General features: G+C 45.0%; 1 protein-coding gene across 2 annotated transcripts in view; it reads right to left on the bottom strand.

The window, feature by feature from the left end:
* LOC140408560 (tolloid-like protein 1) overlaps window positions 1-18,497 on the bottom strand; it is a 537,833-nt gene extending 519,336 nt beyond the window's left edge. Inside the window, exons 1-2 of one of the 2 annotated variants that reach the window (XM_072495934.1) lie at window positions 18,107-18,497; window positions 5,592-6,053 (exon numbers count right to left, since the gene is read on the bottom strand). In XM_072495934.1, the coding sequence (XP_072352035.1) occupies window positions 5,592-5,736 (145 nt within the window). In that variant the 5' untranslated portion in view covers window positions 5,737-6,053; window positions 18,107-18,497. The remainder of the gene's footprint in view (window positions 1-5,591; window positions 6,054-18,106) is intronic. The other variant, XM_072495936.1, reaches the window with a different exon arrangement.
* Window positions 18,498-21,586: the final 3,089 nt, after the last annotated feature.

Here is a 21,586-nt window from a genome sequence, read left to right on the forward strand (position 1 = left end):
AAAGTAATTGATGGTTCCTTAAAATAGGACTGGTGAGGGTTCTTTTTGCTGCTGAACACATTGTGAGATGTTAAGCAGGTGATTCAGCTGGAGAGTTGAACACTAAAATAGCAATGCTGACACCAAGTCAGTGTTACCCACTTTGCATATTTCTTGGGGTTTTCCCTGCATGTACATTACTGCCCCCATCAATACAGTATCTGGCCTGCCATGCACCACAAGTATATTTATCTCCAGGTACTTGTAGGGCTGAAAACTGGGAGCCAAATTTGGCTGAACCAAAGTTCATGACCGGCATGTAAACAATAAAGTATTAAAAAGTATTAACAGTTTCAAAATGCAACATATCTGACCTGCATATAAACATTGGAAGGTAAAGATATATCACATTTGATAAAGTGGCCCAGAACTTTGTATTTTTTAATGCCAATTTTGCTGCTAATTTTCATATTGTATCTCGAGCAATGGAATATATATTCAATTTTTTCACATAATCCCAATCACTTCTTTGGGGGAAATAAACACTGCCCTGGAATCACTTCTGCAGCTTTGTCAAGCTTACAACATTCAGCATCGGCAGTGGCACTGAATTCCCACCTATAAGCAGCAAAACATTACTTTCTTATGAAAATCACAAAGTGTGATATGCTGACCCCATATATGATCCAGAGATTAGCCTTCAAGGCCAGAAAGCACAACCAGGAGGCCTGGTTAAAAGTGAAGAAACACATGATAGGGATTTTGTAGAAAATGAGGAAGCGGGGGAAGGTTCAGTAAAGCTTTCTCAGATAAGGCAGCATGGTGGGGCGCAGTGGTTAGGGCGGCTGCCTCATGGCGCTGAGGTCCCAGTTTCGATCCCGGCTCTGGGTCACTGTCCGTGTGGAGCTTGCACATTCTCCCGGTGTTTGAGTGGGTTTTGCCCCCACAACCCAAAGATGTGCAGGGTATGTGGATTGGTCATGCTAAATTGCCCCTTAATTGAAAAAAATGAATTGGGTGCTCTAAATTTTTTTTATTTTAAAGTTTTCACAGATTAACTTGAGAAATTCAGAAAGACTAACAAGTAGGTAGAACAATGAGAGGAATAACAGGTGTGAATAGCCCTCATACAAGGCAATTCTACATTATTTCATTAAAGTAATAACGGGCAACTTCAATTTACATACAGACTGGATAAACCTTATTAGCAATAATGCTGTGGAGGGTGAATTCCTTGAGTGTGCATGAGATAGGTTTCTGGAGCAGTATGTTGAAGAACCACCTCGGAATCTGGCATTTTAGATTTAGCATTATGAGAAAGGGCTAATTAATAACCTTCCTGCAAATGAGCCTTTAAGAAGTAGTGACTATAATATGATAGAATTTTACATTCAGTTTGAAAGTGATACAGTTCATTCTGTAACTAGGGTCTTAAATCTGAACATTCTGAAACTAGGGTCTTAAATCTGAACAAAAAAAATTATGGAGGTGTGAGGGGCAACTTAGCCATGGTGGATTGAGTAGGTACATTAAAAGATTTGATGGTAGACAGGCAATGGCTGGTATTTAAAGAAATATTACATGATCTACAAAAAATATGCATTCCTCGGACACAAAATCCCAACACAAAACGTGAATCAACCATGGCTAACAAAATAAGTTAAAGACTGCATTAGGTCAAAGGTTGTCAGAAAAAATGGTAAGGCTGAGCATTGTGAGCAATTTAGAATCCCGCAGATGATCAAGAAACTGAAAAAAAAAGTGAGGGAAAAGAGAATGGAAGCTAGCAAGAAACAGGCAGACAAAAATTTATTTATGCATGCGTGTTGTCTTGCTCTGGTAACATTTGATATAAAAGGTGAAAAATCCAACAAAGATATTTTTCAAAACAAAACTTCTTTATGTATGCGGATAGGACAAGAGTAGCAAGGGCAAATGTTAGTGCATCACAGGCAGAGACAGGAGAATTTATAATGGAGAATAGAGAAATGGCAGAGAAGTAAATCAATTACTTTTTGTGGGTCTTCACTGAGGAAGATACAGTAAATCTCCCAGACGTAGTGGCACCAAGGGGCTAGTGAAAATCAGGAACTGAAAGAAATCAGTATTAATAAATAGGTAGCACTCAAAAAATATATTGGTTTGAAGGGCGATAAATCCTCTGGACCTGGGATCTACTGGCCTCGTCGAGGAGACCCCAATTGGGCACCACTTAGCACTGGTCCCCACAAACAAGGACCAGGTAGAATATCACTTGGGTGTCTCCCATGCCATCAGAGGCCACTGGGTGGCTGGACTCTGGGCAGGGTGGCACCTGATGCCACCTGGACACTTTGGCACTGCCCATCTGGATCTGGCAATGCTGGGGTGCCAAGCTAGCATTTTGCCCATGCTAGAGATCGGGCTCATGGGTGCCCTGCCCGTATGAGGTGGGGTGCGGGCTCGAGGACCCGCTTATAGGGGAGTTGGGGCATGGGGGGGGTTGCACCAGCGGGATGGTCGAATGATCGGGGTGCCGTTTAAAAATGATGCCCTGATCTCTTCCTGCACTGAGGTGCTCTGCTTGTGCAGCCTCGGGGAACGTTCCCCGCCGGGGCCGGAAAAAACAGCAGAGTGGGATTAGTTAGCAGGGTCATCCTGGTTCAACAAGCACTGGGAACGACCCCGCTACACCCGCCCCGAAACAGGACTCTTTTGTTTTTTCATTAAATCACGCCCATAATGTGGATAAGTGGGATGTTATCCAGGCAGGTAGAAAAGACAAGAAGACAGATCATTTCTTAATGATGCGATGTTGCCAAGTGTTGACCTCCAAAGGGACCTGGATGTCCTTGTTCATGACTCACTAAAAGTTAGCATTAAGGTGCGGCAAGCAATTTGGAAGGCACATTTTAGCATTCATGGCACAATTTGAGTTCTGGAATAAATATGTCTTGCTGCAGTTGTGTAGAGACTTGCTGCCATTGTGTAGAGATTTGGTGAGATCACAGCTGGCGTATTGTGTACAGGTTTGTCCTCCCTATGGAAGGAAGGATGTGCTTGCCATCGAGGGAGTGCAAAGGAGGTTCACCAGGCTAATCCCTGGGATTGTTTGATGAGGAGAGATGGAGGAAACTGGGCCTGTATCCTCTAGAAAATTGAAGAATGAGAGGTGATCTCATTGATAAGTACAACATTATTACAGTGTGTGACAGGGTGGATGTGGATGGGATGGTTCCCCTGGCTGCTGAGTCTAGACCCAAAGAGCAGAGTCTCAGATTAAGGGGCTCGTCGTTTCGAACTAAAATTAGAAGAATTTACTCACTCAAGCGGGTGTGAATCTTTGGAATTCTCTAACCTACAGGGCTGTGGAAACTCAATCATTGAGCATGTTCAATTCCGAAATTGATAGATTTCGGAATACTAATGACATCAAGGGATATGATGTAGAAATGCCGGCATTGGACTGGGATGGTCACAGTAAGAAGTCTTACAATACCAGGTTAAAATCCAACAGGTTTTTTTTTGAATCACTAGATTCACCTGATGACTCACCTGATGAAGGAGCTGCCCTCTGAATGCTAGTGATTCAAAACAAATCTGTTGGACTTTAACCTGATCAAATGATATGGCCTTGAGGTAAATAATCCATCACGATCTAACTGAATGGAAGAACAGGCTCTATCAGTTGTTTTACCGGACTCATTAATTTACAATTTTAACACATTTCTATTCCGACACTCACGGTCATTTCCAAAACGAGGATGGACAACCAAGTCATTGAACTGTAAGAGGTCCGTGTAAGCAATATAGTGAGAGTTTCTTCACCTTTTGGCGCGATTTACTTGTGTAAAAGTTTTGAAAAGTGACCTGCCCTCATATGGATCATACAGGTAGATAGATATACGTGTCCCTATAAAACAATTAAGCTTATTGACAAGCCATCTTGGTTCAAAATATAAATACAGGTCAGTAAATTTAAATTGGTTCAATCTTACCAACACCTGCCCTAAAGCCTCCAATGACCTAAGTCAAATCGGAAGCGATGACCCACGAATTATCCTCCAGCCTCTGCCCCGGCCTCACTTGGAGTCGGCTGCGCGCCCTCCACCGCCCCGCCCACCCTCCACCGCCCCACCCACACCTGAAGGAGGCCGCGCGCCCTCCCTCGCCATGCCCACACCTGAAGGAGGCCGCGCGCCCACACCTGAAGGAGGCCGCGTGCCCTCCCTCGCCGCGCCCATACCTGAAGGAGGCCGCGCGCCCTCCCTCGCCACGCCCACACCTGAAGGAGGCCGCACGCCCTCCCTCGCCGTGCCCACACCTGAAGGAGGCCGCGCACCCTCACCCACACCTGGAGGAGGCCACGCGCCCTCCCTCACCCTGCCCACACCTGGAAGAGGCCGCGCACCCTCCCTCGCCCCACCCACACCTGGAGGTGGCCGCGCTCTGCCCTGCCCTGCCCACACCTGGAGGAGGCCGTGTGCTCTCCCTCGCCGTGCCCACACCTGAAGGAGGCCGCGCGCCCTCCCTCGCCACGCCCACATCTGAAGGAGGCCGTGCGCCCTACCCCACCCACACCTGGAGGAGGTTGCGCGCCCTCCCTCGCCCCGCCCACACCTGGAGGAGGCCGCATGCTCTGCCCCGCCCACACCTGAAGGAGGCTGCGCGCTCTGCCCCGCCCACACCTGAAGGAGGCTGCGCGCTCTGCCCCGCCCACACCTGGTGGAGGCCGCGTGCTCTGCCCCGCCCACACCTGGAGGAGGCCGCGCGCCATTCCCCGCCCCGCCCACACCTGGAGGAGACCGCGCGCTCTGCCCCGCCCCGCCCACACCTGGAGGAGACCGCGCGCTCTGCCCCGCCCCGCCCACACCTGGAGGAGACCGCGCGCTCTGCCCCGCCCCGCCCACACCTGGAGGAGGCCGCGCGCCATTTCCCGCCCCGCCCACACCTGGAGGAGACCGCGCGCCATTCCCCGCCCCGCCCTCACCTGTGATCTGACTCGTGCAAGGAAATGCTGAAAGGAACAATATATCATTTTGGCCTCCAATAAAGACAATAATTACCATGTGGTGGGTTTATTCGGAAACAGTAAACTATAGGCTGATGGGCCGTCAATCACAGTGAACGTTAGGGAAACAACAGTCCAGTTGCGAATTCCAGCCAATTCGCCGCTAACCTACAGAAGCGGCAGTCTCTCCAGAGATAACGGCAACCTTACACCAGCCAGAGCGAGACTGAAGCTGGTCAGTCCCCTCCAGCAACACACAAACCTGCATGTTCTAATATCGCGCTGGGCAAGTTGGAATGCAATATGATATTTCTAGTGAAACCTTGATTAGGATATTAATTAAACCCCAAAACGAAACTTGCAGCGTATTTTCAAGTGAATCGCCCCAATGCAGGATAAAACGGCTCACTCCCGTTAATTTGCACGGAGGCAGCATGATGAACAATTAGCTCCCACACGAGGTATCGTGCTAAATAACTGCCAACAAACCCCGGCTTTCGGAAGTGCACAGCCTAAAAATGTTTAACAAACTATCCCGTGCCAAGTACAACTTTCTGAATGTATTATTTCAGACGTTTCGTTCGCATAGAGGGCGGCAGAAATCATTTGGCCGTTCACTTACCAGCTTTACACGGGTCTTTATAATCAATGACCTCCGCCTTTTCTTCATCATAGTAATCATAAGAGTAATCGTATTCGAGGCCACTAGTCCAGTGGAGTTTCCCAGATAGAGACAATCCAGTGAGTAACAGTGCAATTACATTCATGTTTTATATTGATTAAATACTGGCCGGGTTGTTTGTGCAAAAAGTCTACCCCATGCAGTCTTGGTTAAGGATATCTAAACGCTCAAATAATGTGGAACACAGAAGTGGACGGTAGAATTTTGAAGGGAAATGCAAAGCCTATGTTACTCGGAGGTTCGACGGAGATTTGATTAATGTCAGCTTTGTTAAGTTGCTTCGTTGTAAATGGAGTTTCTCCCTGCTATCTGTTCCTTGACTTGTTAATCCAGTCGATTTTCAACCTTCAGGATGGAGGAGGCCGCTGGGGAAAGAAGCGTCCAGCCTTGTGAACATCCACTCTGCAAAAGCACAGGAGAGCATTAATTTAAACAAAGACCTAGACAGCTTCTGAGCAACGATGACATCCACTACAGAGGCAGAGTGCCAGCAATAGCACTTTTCTGCTAACTTACGAAAATCCTATAGGCATATAATAGTCGTCAGCAACCTCGAGCATCCTGCTTACTTATTCATACAATCAGGGTCATCCGGACCAGTTTGATCGCTTTTCTTGATAAAGCAAACTTCACAGCAACAGCAGCCACGTCGCGAGAAATAAATAAAAAGCTAAGGTCATGGAGTGGCTAAAGACGCCTCTCTGTCTCTAGCTGAGGAGTACAAGAGGAGACTGGCTTTCAATGATGAAACTAAACCCCAGTGAGAGAGGGAGGGAAATCCACAGCTGCTGTAGCAGCTGATTGTAGTTTCTTACGAGTTCAGTAGAAAGAAAATCGTCTCTTCCCCACTTTCCATTTGAAACACCGAAAACAAAAGGGAAATGTATATATTTTGCACAGTTTAAAATCTCTTCCCACTTCGGTTTTGAATACTTTAATCTGCAGATAGAAATTATAACACCTTCACCTGCCAAAAATTACACCTTCACCTGCCAAAATTAAACTTTTCCTCTTCTTTATCACTCCCCCCCCACTCCCCCGATTTTCTTCCTCCTTTTCTGGACTAGGATTCCACAGGCAATGCATAGCCTTTGATGTAGATTTCTGTGGGGGTTTAGGCAGTGACTGCCAGCAGGCAAATAGACTATTGGGGGCACAACAGCCAATCTTGATCTTGCCATCCATGCAAATTCCCAGAACGGGCAAATTGGGTTACAATTAGGAGAAGTGAGCTCAATCAGTTTTTCCTCTTCTCCCTAACCCAGCGGTATTGATCCCAATTACAGTGCCCTGTTGCAGTTATTGGTAAGGTCTGCTAGCTTGGCACAGACAGGGTTGGAATCTGCCATTTTATGAATGGATTAACTACTTTTGTGCCTTAACCAATGGGCCAGCAGGGGAACATATTTCAAAAGTAGTAGGAACTCTCAAACATTCAAAATACTTAGCAATAGAGATCAAAGCTTATTTCTGTAATAGAATTAATCTTTCAGATGTAGATAAGTTTATGGAGTTTTGGTACAGATTTGGTCTTTTGCTTAAGGTGGCATATGCTTGCATTGGAAGCAATTCGGAGGTTCACTAGGCTGATTCCTGGGATGACGGGGTTATGGTCTTATAAGGAAAGATTGAGCAGGTTGGGCCTGTGTGTATCCATTGAAGTTTAGAAGAAAGAAACATATAAAGATTCTGAGAGAGCTTGACAAAGTATATGCTGACAGGGTATTTCCTCTATTGGGGGGATCTAGAACCAGAGGGTATGATTTAAAAATAAGGGATCTCCCATTTAAGGTGCAGATGGGAGAAATTTCTCCTGAGAGTTGTTAGTCTTTAGACTTCTCTTCCATAGATTGCAGTGGAAGCTGGGTCATTGAATATATTCAAGGTTGAGTTCGACACAGTTTTGATTGACAAGGGAGTTGAGGCTTTTGGGAGGGTGGGCAGAGAAGTGGTGTTAAGACGATAATCAGACCAGCCACCATCCTATCCATTCGCAGAGCAGGCTCACTGGACCAAATGGCCTACTCCTGCTCCTATTTCTTCAATATTGTACAAAAGTAACAGTATCAAATACATACCGGTGTGTATGTTCATTGTTTGTTTTTGTAAATGATTGAATTCCATATACTTATTCCTAAAAGTATGCGGGAGCATAATCAATGACCCCTCCCACCCGAGTTATTCTCTCTTTCAACCCGTTCCATTGGGCAGGAGATACAAAAGTCTGACAACACACACTGACAGGTTCAAAAACAGCTTCTTCCCCACTGTTACCAGACTCCTGAATAATCCTCTTATGGACTGAACTGATCTCTTCACACATCTTCTCTACTGAGTAGTACTACAGGGAATAAATAGTATGTTTCAGCCGATGCCGGTGTCTATGTATTTACGTTGTGTATTTATGTATATGTTTTTTTCATGTATGGAATGATCTGTCTTGACTAAACGCAGAACAATACTTTTCACTGTACCTCAGTACACATGACAATAAATCAAATCCAAAAATCACGACACCAGCTCTAACTTTAAAGCCCTTGTTCCCCATTAAATACATTACTTTTTCTCACCCTGGTAATTTCCCCCAGCATAACCCTAACTCCACTTGGAATGTTTATAGTAGACAGCTTTCATCATCAAATCTGGCTGGACCATTACAGAATCTTGGTCTCCTCTGCCAAAACAGCTCACTATTCCAAGATAATCCTGGAATTCCAAGATAACCATGAGCTTTTCTTCTTCAATAAGACTGTTTTCTTAAATCCTTCTCACCTGTCATTCCACCCTTACCAACAAGTCTGAGGAACCCCGGAACCTCCTAGTAACTAAATTTCAGATCATCAATTCAGCTGTTCTCTATCCCACCAAGTCAAACTTTCCAACCTACTTTATCCCTGAACTTGCATTTTTCTGTTATTTCTCTTATCTCTCCTCATGTCCTCTCCAAACTTGTCTGGTCCATGAGGTCCACCAGCTGCTCTCTCAACTATATTGCCAGGAAATTGCTGACTGCCCCACTTTCCTTCCTGGTTCCCACATCAGATAATATCTTTAACAGTCAACTCTCCTAGGGTACTGTCCCCTTCCCTTCCAATCTGCCATCATCACACACTTCCTCAAAAAACAACTCAATCGCACTGTCCTTGCAAACTTAAGCCCAATCAACAATCAAACTTTTCTCTTAAAAGTTCTTGCTTGAGCTGCTGCCTCTCAAATCTTTGACATCTTTTCAACAACTCCATGTTTAGTTCCTCCCTACTCCTAACTCCCCACCACAACACTAAAACGGCCCTTAGCAATGTCGCAAATGACATCCTATGAGACTGTGCCTGTGGTAAACATCCCTCATCCTCTCAACATATCATGCAGCTCTTAACATGGTTAACCACAATATCCTCTTCCAATGTCTCTAATCTTGTTGGGTGGGACTGTTTTTGCCTCGTTCCACTTCTATCTAGCCAAAGAATCATCTGCCTTTCTTCCTGCACCATTATCTTTGGAGTCACCCAAGGGCAGCACGGTGGTGCAGTGGTTAGCACTGCTGCCTCACGGTGCCGAGGTCCCAGGTTCGATCCCAGCTCTGGGTCACTGTCTATGTAGAGTTTGCACATTCTCCCAGTGTTTGCGTGGGTTTCGCCCCCACAACCCAAAGATGTGCAGGGTAGGTGGATTGGCCACGCTAAAATGCCCCTTAATTGGAAAAAATGAATTGGGCTCTCTAAATTTATATTTTTAAAAAATCTTTGGAGTCACCCATGATCTATCAATGCCTCCCTTCTATTTCTCCTGTATATGCTGCCTTCTACAACATCATCTGAAAATGCATCAGGTTGCGCATAAATGCTGATGGCACCCAGCTCTAACTCACCAACACTACCTCTTTCTAGCACTTCCTTGCCTCAGACCTGTCCGGCAGCCTGTGCAAATACAAACAAAGAACAAAGAAATGTACAGCACAGGAACAGGCCCTTCGGCCCTCCAAGCCCGTGCCGACCATGCTGCCCGACTAAACTACAATCTTCTACACTTCCTGGGTCCGTATCCCTCTATTCCCATCCTATTCATGTATTTGTCAAGATGCCCCTTAAATGTCACTATCGTCCCTGCTTCCACCACCTCCTCCGGTAGCGAGTTCCAGGCACCCACTACCCTCTGCGTAAAAAAACTTGCCTCGTACATCTACTCTAAACCTTGCCCCTCTCACCTTAAACCTATGCCCCCTAGTAATTGACCCCTCTACCCTGGGGAAAAGCCTCTGACTATCCACTCTGTCTATGCCCCTCATAATTTTGTATACCTCTATCAGGTCTCCCCTCAACCTCCTTCATTCCAGTGAGAACAAACCGAGTTTATTCAACCGCTCCTCATAGCTTATGCCCTCCATACCAGGCAACATTCTGGTAAATCTCTTCTGCACCCTCTCTAAAGCCTCCACATCCTTCTGGTAGTGTGGCGACCAGAATTGAACACTATACTCCAAGTGTGGCCTAACTAAGGTTCTATACAGCTGCAACATGACTTGCCAATTCTTATACTCAATGCCCCGGCCAATGAAGGCAAGCATGCCGTATGCCTTCTTGACTACCTTCTCCACCTGTGTTGCCCCTTTCAATGACCTGTGTACCTGTACTCCTAGATCTCTTTGACTTTCAATACTCTTGAGGGTTCTACAGTCCTGAATAAGCAGAAATTTTCTTGAACTAAATATTGGAAAGACCAAAGCTGCTGTCGTTGGTCCCCACCACAACCTCTTCTGAGCTACTCAACAAATATATTTTAATCTCAGTTTTGAAATTTTCAATTGACATTATTTTTTCTTGGATGGATAGAGTTCCAGATTTTCACCACCCTTTGTGTGGAAAATAATGCATCCTGATGTCACTCCAAATGGCCTGGCTCTAATCTTTAGGTATACCCACGGTTCCGGACTTCTCCAACAGAGGAAATATTTTCTCCCTATCTATTTTGTAAAATATTTCAATTTTAAACACCTCAATTAGATAGGCCTTATTCTTCTATATTCCCTTAATCTTCTATAAGGATATACATATCTAGCCTGTGAATCCTATTCTCATAATTTAACTCTTTAAGAACTAAGAACAACAGCACAGGAACAGGCTCTTCCGCCCTCTAAGCTGCAGCGATCACGTGTCCTATCTAGGCCAACCACCTGTATGCTCCTATACCCCGTCTGTTCATGTGCCTATCCAGCTAAGTCTTAAAGGTCGCTAATGTATCTGCCTCAACCACCTCACTTGGCAGTCACTTTAGCTCTGCGTTATTCTAGTAAATCTGCCCTGCGTCCATTCCTAGTCTATAATATCTTTTGTGAGGTGTGGTGCCCAGAAATGAACACAGTACTCTAGATGGGATCTGGAGGGGCTGTTTAGCACAGGGCTAAATCGCTGGCTTTGAAAGCAGACCAAGGCAGGCCAGCAGCACGGTTCAATTCCCGTAACAGCCTCCCCGAACAGGCGCCGGAATGTGGCGACTAGAGGCTTTTCACAGTAACGTCAGTTGAAGCCTAATTGTGACCATAAGCGATTTTCATTTTCATTTCATTTCATTTCAACAGAGCTTTGTTAAACTGCAAAATAATGTGCACCCCTTGTATTCCAGCCACCTTGAGAAAAGGGCAAGAATCTGTTAATATTTTCATTATTTTTGTATCAGTCCATAAACTTTTAGTGATTCTGGCATTTGGACCCCCTAAATGTCTCTGCTCAACCATAGTTTCTAGCTTCTCATCATTTTAACAATATTCCACAATATCTTTGTTAGGTCCAAAGTACATGAGCTCACACTTTCTTAGACTGAACTCCCATCTGTCCCAGTTTTGTCCATTCACTCCATCTATCAATGTCCCTTTGCAACTTTCTGCTTCCATTTACTCAACTGACTCTGCCACCTAGCTTAATTCTGTCAGCAAACCTGTTCTTACTCTTCATTCAAGGTATTTACAAATATAGTGAAAAAATGAAATCTGAATTCCCTGTAAAAATCCCTGGGGGACACCATTAGTCATGGGGTTCATCCCAAAGAAAAGAAAGGTTATCAGAGGGGGGATTAGGCAGCCATGGCTGACAAAGGAAGTCAGGGAATGCATCAAAGCAAAAGAGAAAGCCTATAATGTGGCAAAGAGTAGTGGGAAGTCAGAAGATTGGGAAGGCTACAAAAACAAACAGAGGATAACAAAGAGAGAAATAAGGAAAGAGGGGATCCAATATGAAGGTAGGCTAGCCAGCAACATTAGGAATGATAGTAAAAGTTTCTTTAAGTACATTAAAAACAAACGGGAAGCAAAAGTAGACATTGGGCCGCTCCAAAATGACGCTGGTAATCTAGTGATGGGAGACAAGGAAATAGCTGAGAAACTAAATAAGTACTTTGCATCAGTCTTCACAGTAGAAGACATGAGTAATATTTCAACAATTCAGGAGAGTCTGGGGGCAGAGTTGAATATGGTAGCCATCACTAAGGAGAAAGTGCTAGAGAAACTAAGAGGTCTAAAAATTGATAAATCTCCGGGCCCAGATGGGCTACATCCTAGAATTCGAAAGGAGATAGCTGAAGAAATAGTGGAGGCGTTAGTTATGATCTTTCAAAAGTCACTGGAGTCAGGGAAAGTCCCAGAGGATTGGAGAATCGCTGTTGTAACCCCCCTGTTCAAGAAGGGAACAAGACAAAAGATGGAAAATTATAGGCCAATTAGCCTAACCTCTGTTGTTGGCAAGATTCTAGAATCCATCGTTAAGGATGAGATTTCTAAATTCTTGGAAGTGCAGGGTCGGATTGGGACAAGTCAGCATGGATTTAGTAAGGGGAAGTTGTGCCTGACAAACCTGTTGGAGTTCTTTGAAGAGACAACAAATAGGTTAGGTCAAGGAGAGCCAATGGATGTTATCTATCTTGCCTTCCAAAAGGCCTTTGATAAGGTGCCTCACGGGGACTGCTGAGTAAAATAAGGGCCCATGGTATTTGAGGCAAGGTACTAACATGGATTGATGATTGGCTGTCAGGCAAAAGGCAGAGGGTTGGGATAAAAGGTTCTTTTTTGGAATGGCAACCGGTGACGAGTGGTGTTCTCTTTATATATATATTAACGATCTAGATGACGGGACTGGGGGCATTCTGGCTAAGTTTGCCGATGATACAAAGATAGGTGGAGGGGCAGGTAGTATGGAGGAGATGGGGAGGCTGCAGAAAGATTTAGACAGTTTAGGAGAGTGGGCCAAGAAATGGCTGATGAAATTCAACGTGGGCAAGTGCGAGGTCTTGCACTTTGGAAAAAAGAATAGAGGCATAGACTATTTTCTAAACGGTGACAAGATTCATAATGCTGAAGTGCAAAGGGACTTGGGAGTCCTAGTCCAGGATTCTCTAACGGTAAACTTGCAGGTTGAGTCCGTAATTAAGAAAGCAAATGCAAATATAAAAGCAGGGATGTACTTCTGAAGCTTTATACAGCACTAGTTAGGCCCCATTTAGAATACTGTGAGCAATTTTGGGCCCCACACCTCAGGAAGGACATACTGGCACTGGAGCGGGTCCAGCGGAGATTCACACGGATGATCCCAGGAATGGTAGGCCTAACATACGGTGAACGTCTGAGGATCCTGGGATTATATTCGTTGGAGTTTAGGCGGTTGAGGGGAGATCTAATAGAAACTTACAAGGTAATGAATGGCTTAGATAGGGTGGACGTAGGGAAGTTGTTTCCATTAGCAGGGGAAACTAGGACCCGGGGGCATAGCCTTAGAATAAAAGGGAGTCACTTTAGAACAGAGATGAGGAGAAATTTCTTCAGCCAGAGAGTGGTGGGTCTGTGGAATTCATTGCCACAGAGGGTGGTGGAGGCCGGGACGTTGAGTGTCTTTAAGACAGAAGTTGATAAATTCTTGATTTCTCGAGGAATTAAGGGCTATGGAGAGAGAGAGCAGGTAAATGGAGTTGAAATCAGCCATGATTGAATGGTGGAGTGGACTCGATGGGCCGAATGGCCTTACTTCCGCTCCTATGTCTTATGATCTGCTAATCTATATCCGTATTAATCCTACTCTGTCTCCTATCTTGTAATCAATTCCTTCAATTCCACATGTTTTATTTGAAGATCATAGAATCTCCACAGTGCAGAAGGAGGCCTTTCGGTCCATAAACCCTCAAAGAGCACTCTAACCAGGTCAACTCCCCCATCCACCCTGCCCTATCCACGTAAACTAATCTGCACATCTCTGGATACTAAAGCCAATCCATCTAGCCAGCACATCTTTGGACTGTGGGAGGAAACTGGAGCACCCGGAGGAAACACATGCAGACAACGGGAAAAGGTGGAAACTCCACACAAAACAGAATAGAAACCAGGTCCCTGGTGCTGTGAGGCAGCAGTACTAACCACTGTGCTTCTCTGTGTACATGGAAATTGCAATAAAACAGATATTTTTATGTCAGGTAGTTGCAGTTTGACATATGTCAGGAGGCATTTAGTAAACAGTGTGAATCTAATGCTTGAAAGTTGTAATGGCAATTCCATAAAACGCTGCCAGCAACAATTGGCAATTGGTTCTTGTTCTTTTTGTGGTTAAGCACAACCAAATCAACATGGGCCTGAACTTTTAGGATGGCGGGGGCCAATCCGAAGAGACAGCTGGGAGCACATTCCCATTGGCTCTGAGAGCCCTGCTACCATTTTATGCTCTATTGAATGTTGATTGACATAACTCAAAAATTCCACCCACTCAGTCAGGAGGAAGCTTCACCTTGGAGAGCTACCAGCCAATCAGATTGGCTGGCAGCACTCCAGTCCCTCCAACAACAGCGTTATGGTGGGCAGAAAAGGCATTGCATGGAGCAGCCAGAGCCCAAGTCCTGGGAACCAGAGGCCCAAATAACTGTCAGGGACCTCAGGAGGGTAGGATGAGCTGGCGGGGTGGGGTGAGGGAGGGAGGGGGGGGGGGGGGGCATGAGAGATGTGTTTGGGGCTTGGCAGATAAGCTGGTGGGGGAGGGCAAACATCCAAGTTAAATGACTAAATAAACCACTTGGCACAGTCCTGGGCCATATAAACTAGGAAGGCTTTGCATCTTACTTGAGTTAACAGATCGCAACCAGAGATGGTATTAGAGGGGCCTCACTATTAGTTACAGAATCAGAGTTGGTGAGGGGAAAAATTGCTGCCTCAAAGGATACAAGTCTGGATTGCTATCCATGAGCTCCTGCACAGGTGGGGGACAGGATCAAGCTCAACTGCAATGCCCCAACAGTCAAATACTCTATCCGTGCTTATTCACTAGACTTACACATTAGAAATTGCCTAAGTTACTACAGGACTACTGCTATCATTGTTGTACATTGTTCTCCCTTCTTCCACTGAAGGGAAAAGGGAGAACAATGTAAAGTGTGAAGGAAGCAAAAGAAAGTTCCAGTCGAAGCACAAAATGCCATGGATCGGTACCCAAACCATCAGACAAAAAATATAGGAACATGACAGAGTCAAGGCCAAGAAAAAGCTATGTGCCTTGGTAGGCTCATTGCAGAGTCCCTTTATCATTGCAGAGACGGTATGATACAGGTGTTCTTTTCCAAGTACTGCAAGTTGCTGATCGTGTTACAGTTATGAGATCTATAGGATTATTATGTTTTGGGACTGTGTCTTTAATTTAAGGTAAAATAAAGTGTGTCACGTGACCTGCTCTGATATCTGTCTGACAGCAAGCTTTGGTAGGTTGATCGAGATTAAAGGGAGCCTAGATTGTTTTACCTGGAAGAATGTGCAAGATGTGTATAATTGGAGACAAAGGCAGTAACCTAGGTGCTAAGAGTAGACGGTTTACTAGTTTCCAAAGCCCCAGAAAAATGTCTAATTGAAAACAGTTGTTTTAAACTGTCCAAGATAAGAGATAGGATGGCTAGTCAATATCTTTACCTGGATACAAAGTCCAAGTGATTCACATTACCACAGAGAAGGGCAGGTTCCAGAATATCTTACAGGCAAGGTGTGCCTCCCAAGATCCAGGAGAGGGAGAGCAGCTAGACAGCAAGATGCTGTGGTTTACCATGCACGTTGTGGGTGGAAGCCCATGCTCAGATTGTAAAGACCAAATTCATGAGAAGATACATTTAGACTGGAAGAGTCATCTAGCTTGTGCTGGAGGAAGAATCTCTGAGGGAGAAAAAACCCTCTCTGCGAAAGGCAGTTCTGAGATGAAAAGTTCCCAGGCTGAGAAAGGAAAAGAACAAGAGTAAACCTGTGGGAGTTAAGAATCACCATGAACTGGTTCCAGGAGAATTGAACACTTACTTAAAGGGCAGTGTAAAGTACATCTGTGAAGTGTTATAGAATCATAGAATCTACAGTGCAGAAGGAGGCCATTCAGCCCATTGAGTCTGCACCGGCCGTTGGAAAGATCACCTGACTTAAGCCAATGCCTCCAACCTCCATAACCTAGTAACTCCACCTAACCTTTTGGACATTAAGAGGCAATTTAGCATGGCCAATGCACCTAACCTGCATATCTTTGGACTGTGGGAGGAAACCGGAACACCTAGAGGAAACCCACGCAGACATGGGGAGAAAGTGCAAAATCCACACTGTCACACAAGGCCGGAATTGAGCCGGGGACCCTGGAGCTGTGAGGGAGCAGTGCTAACCACTGTGCCACCCCATTTGTGTTTTTGGTTGTGATAAAAGATAAAGGGCAATTTTCTGGTTTGTGATTTAAACTATAAGTTGCCTATAAATAGTGTTTAATCAATAGTGCTTTAAGTCTTTTGTTACAATAAAACGTCTTAATGTGAAACCTTGTCATCTCATCCTTTCCGCTATTAACTGGAAGTTCGAATTTCTTTTTGTTTTAATGTTATCGGCCGTTAAAATGTGACAATGTGGCTTGTTCACATCAGCTTCTGATCGGGTAGATCAGTGCTTTATGCATGGATACTTAAACATTTATGCAGAACTCTGCTCACTGGTCTCCAACCAGTGACGGTGACGATTTTGAAGTCCGAAATGATCCGGTTGTTGCATTAGGTGTTTAAACCCGAGGCTTATGATATGAACGTTAGTAGTAGTGGAGCAGACTACCAAACTTGCAGGATTGCAGTGAAACGGAAGTGAGGTGAGGGAGCCTTCTCCAGGTATTCTCCCGCTGCTAGAATTGGTTCAAGCAAAGCATTTAGTTGTCGCTTTGATGGTTCTTGCGAGAAGGTAAAAAGATGCCTTGACGCTGTGGTTGGAATCGCTGCCTGTGCTTGAACCATTCATGATATTGGATACAAAGCGACCAGAGACAGCCCTGGCTCTTGTGTGAGGGCAATGCAAAAAACACTTCCCAGCATCAAGTTAGATTCATGGTATGACTGCCCATAATGTCAACCAACTAATGTATTTTCAAAGGAGGACACGTAAACACTACAGTAAGAACAAGATGCCAGTTAGTTCTGTTGCAACTGGCTGGTAAGTCAAGTTCATATGTGTTTAATCGCTTTTCATCGGGGGGGGGGGGGGGGGCGGAGGGTAAAACAGTAAGCGGTTCATGTAGCATGCAGGAACTGAAGCAAATGCTGTAATAATTAAATCCTCAACTGTCTCTGCTTAAGTTATCATTGACTCATCGTCTCGTCTATCAAATTATACCCTTGAAACAAAAGAGATGAATCCTTATGCGTGATAACTTCAGTAGATCACTCAAGAATGAGGAACGAGTTACTCAAACCTGGCCAACGCGACCCCTTTTATATTACTGTCCTCAAGCCTTAAAAAAAAATAGTACCTGACATCAATGCATTAATTACCCTCCGGTAAAAGTTTCTACCGCCTGCTCATGTACAGTGGTCCACCTAGAATCTATTTTCCCCGGATCGTGCAAGTTTGCTGAAACATGAAGCCTGATGTGAACAGATTATGCCAGAATATTAAAGGAGAAATCCCTACATGTCCTTGATGAAGGTTTTTTTTCATTAAAGTTTTTTTTAAAAAAGCAACAACATTGATCGAACACATGTCATTTCATCGGGCAGTGAGTGAATGCTAGTTTATAATGACATTGTGGTCCCACACACAGTGTAGCCTGCAGGCGGGGTTTAAACTCATCCTTTGGGTATTTATCTGCTAACACGGTACGCCCTGACCTTTCAGCCCAGTTACATAATCAGCAGCGATAATATTACGGGAGTCAGTCTGATCTATCACCAGAGCACATTTTAACCCACAGGTAGCCAGCCACTCAGCTATGCCCGGAAAGTAACCAGATTGGCTCAAAGAGCTCCGATTTCACAATTTTGTCCTTAAAACGCAAAAACCCAGTCCAAACGATTGCTTTAGATTTCAACCCAAATGACAGGATTTTGTTATTTGAAATCGCCGTGCAAAAAGACTTCAAATAAATCTCTATCTACCCCGTGCGGTTAAACATCTCGACAGGCAGTGGAGGGGGATAGACGCCAAGTGCTGCACATACCTTAGACTCGCTGGACGGAAAACGCAGAGTGGAGTTCAGGAGCCGCACAGAAGCTGCTATTAAAGAGTTTTTATTTTACTTCTCGCTTTACTCATTCCGGGAGCGATTTGCTGGCACGCTAGCACCGCGCTTACAGCGTGCACCCACATCTGAGTAGAAACGTGCCCATTTCCCTCTGAGATTAGACCGTCCACAAGGAGATTACTCTGCTATCAAGGTACGTACTGACGTCACTCCATCAATCCTCAAATTATCCCGCAACCTGGCGATTAAATGCCCTTAAATAGCCTGCCCCCTTTTTAAAAAAAAAATACCATTTGTGCGCCAATTGTAACTTTCTGCACACTTTATGCTGCACTGTTTCGCTCTGTCGCGGGGTGACCGGCTGGCCTCAGCTAGCGATTCATTGATTCCACACACTTGTAATTTTATAAAGGCACTGCGGTTGCTAATCCGAGTGTTTCTAGGGATCTTGTGCTTAGTTGCGCGTCCTTCCTGTTGTTACCAAATTGATTTTCTGACATTCGACGACCCCTAGTGAGCACAAGAGGTTGTCCGCAATCTCCCTGCAGACCGATCCCCACTGTCAGGGATTTTAATCAGAGCCCGCAGACCTGGAACAACACCCCCTCCCTCCCTTTCTGTTTGCATACATACATGTCCTTACTAAATAGACTGGCATGCAGTAAATTCACTCAAAGACACGGCGCACGTTTGTTTGTCTTTTGAGGTCGAACTATGGCAAAAGCAAATTAATAAAAAATGAAGTTGAAATCATTATAATATTCAGTTCATGGAAATGAGATGAGAAGTTTGTAAACTGAACTGCTGATACAGTTTCTTCACCTAAGCTGAGTTACACTGTCAAATGTTATATCTGGGTGAAACAAAAGCAGAACACGTGCAAATTAATTATTAAATATGACGAAGATTATTGATCATCGTTTGGCACCACAGAACTGAGTATTTTTAAACATAAATTTAGAGTACCCAATTAATTTTTTCCAATTAAGGGCCAATTTAGCGTGGCCAATCCACCTACCCTGCACATTTTTGGGTTGTGGGGACGAAACCCACGCAAACAAGGGGAGAATGTGCAAACTCCACATGGACAGTGACCCAGAGCCGACATTGAACCTGGGACCTCGGCGCCGTGCTGCCCTACAGAACTGAGTATTGCGGGGGAAAAGGGACATGTCAAAACTTTTTGACTTGCACACATCAGGACACCACAGGAATACCAATGTAAGGGGGGAAACAACAATATATACAGTATAAGAAAATAATGCTGATTGATTTGCAATTGGCACACTCTTCTCACACAGTATAAATTATTGTTTTCTCTTTATATTGTATTCTTGCAAAGTGTCCTGATGAGTGCAAGTTGAGAAGCTTCAATATGTCTCTTTTTTTTTTCAGGAGATTATTGACTTAAATATTGTATTAATATAGTACCACATCCCATCTTAGAAAGATCGCAAACTACCTCATGAAGAACTCAGTTCAAAAGAAGTGTCCTATTGGTTTGAAAGATCGCAAACTACCTCATAAAGAATTCAGTTCAAAAGAAGTGTCCTGTTGGACTGAAAATGTTAACTCCGTTTCTCTCCCGACAGATATTGCCAGACCAGCTGAGTTCTTCCAGCACTGTTTTTATTTCCAATCTCCAGCATAGAATCATAGAATTCTTATAGTGTAGAAGGAGGCCATTCAGCCCATCAAATCTGCGCCGACCTGCGAAAGAGCACCCTACCGAAGCCCCATACCCACTTTAGCCCTGTATCCCCATTCAACCTGCAGTGTTTTGCTTTTATCGCAAAGAATGAACTCTTGAAACACAATAACCTTGTTATGTAGACAAATATGTCAGACACACTATTTCAAAAAGATCCAAAACCCTATTTTGGATTTATTTTGCCACATGCGCTTTTTACCCCCCGGACATGTATGGCTGTAGTTTTGCTTTAGGATGATTTTGCAGACTGTCCAATTCTCCTCAACACTAATTTCCCTGCCTAGTACAGCTGTGTAATCATGTTTATTCCAAATCTTAAACCATTTTTTGCAAAAAATATACTTCTATACTTCTTAAAATCAGAAACCAGCAGGGTGAAAGCGGATCTGGCAAGGTGGGATTGTCTTCCTCTATTGCTGGCAAGTCGGGTGCAGGCAATTAAGATGAATGTATTGCTGCGGTTTTTGTTAAATTTTCAGTGCCTGCCAATCATTTTATCAAAGGCGTTTTTAAGGAAGTAGAATAGATGATTGCCTTGTTTATTTGGGGGGAGAGGTAGCCAGGATTAGGAAGGTGCTATTGCAGAGAGGACGGCAGTCAGGGGGGGTTGGGTCTCCCGAATTTACTGTATTATTACTGGGCAGCGAATGCTGAGAAGGTGTGGGGCTGGGTGAGAGGGGGAACTCCCAGTGGGTTAAACTGGAGGTTAGACTATGCGGGGGAATGGACAGCACGGTGGTGCAGTGGTTAGCATTGCTGCCTATGGCGCTGAGGACCCGAGTTCGAATGCCAATTCGAGGAAATCATAGATTTGAACCTGGGAGGTGGGATGGGAATTTCCGGAGATGGGAGGAGAGGGGAGTTAAGGTATTAAAGGATTTGTTTCTGGGAGGTTTTTGAAGTTGGAGGAGCCGGGGGGAGAAATATGGGTTGGGCAGGGGGAGATGTTTAGGTATGTGCAGGTCTGAAATTTTGCTAGGAAGGAGGCACAGAGCTTTCCGATTGCACTGGACCCCACACTGTTGGAAGAGATATTGACGGTGGGGGGATTGGAGAAAGGGGTGGTGTCGGCGATTTATGGGGTTATTCTGGGAGAAGATAAGGTACCACTGGATGGGATTAAGGCAAAGTGGGAGGAAGAGTTGGGGGTGGTCATGGAGAAGGGGTAGTGGTTTGAGGTGCTTCGGAGGGTGAATGCCTCAACTTCGTGCGTGAGGTTGGGGCTGATACAGCTGAAGGTGGTGTATAGGGCACACCTCACAAGGGCGAGGATGGGCCAAATTTTTGAGGGGGTGGAGGATGTTGAGGGGGGGGGGGCGCAAATCACGTTCATATGTTTGTTCCTGCCCAAAACTGGAGGGGTATTGGAGTGATGTCTTTAGGGTAATCTCAAAGGTGGTGCATGCGAGACTCTAATCAGGTCCTCTGGAAGCCATATTTGGGGTGTCGCATCGGCCGGGATTGGAAGCAAGTGCGGAGGCAGATGTCTTAGCCTTTACCTCACTGATTGCCCGAAGGCGGATTCTGTTGGGATGGACGTCGGCTTCTCCGCCCTGTGCCTTGGTGTGAGAGGGGCACCTGCTGGAGTTTTTAACACTTGAGAGAGTAAAGTTTGAGTTGAGGGGAGGATGGAAGGGTTCTACAACTCATGGGCCTTGTTCGTCATTCATTTTCACAAGTTGGATGACATCGAACATTGGGGGCGGGGGGGGGAGGGGGAGGTTTGGGGGGTGTTTGGAATATAT

The sequence above is a fragment of the Scyliorhinus torazame genome, chromosome 3 (assembly GCF_047496885.1).
Source record: "Scyliorhinus torazame isolate Kashiwa2021f chromosome 3, sScyTor2.1, whole genome shotgun sequence".
Classification (NCBI taxonomy): domain Eukaryota; kingdom Metazoa; phylum Chordata; class Chondrichthyes; order Carcharhiniformes; family Scyliorhinidae; genus Scyliorhinus; species Scyliorhinus torazame.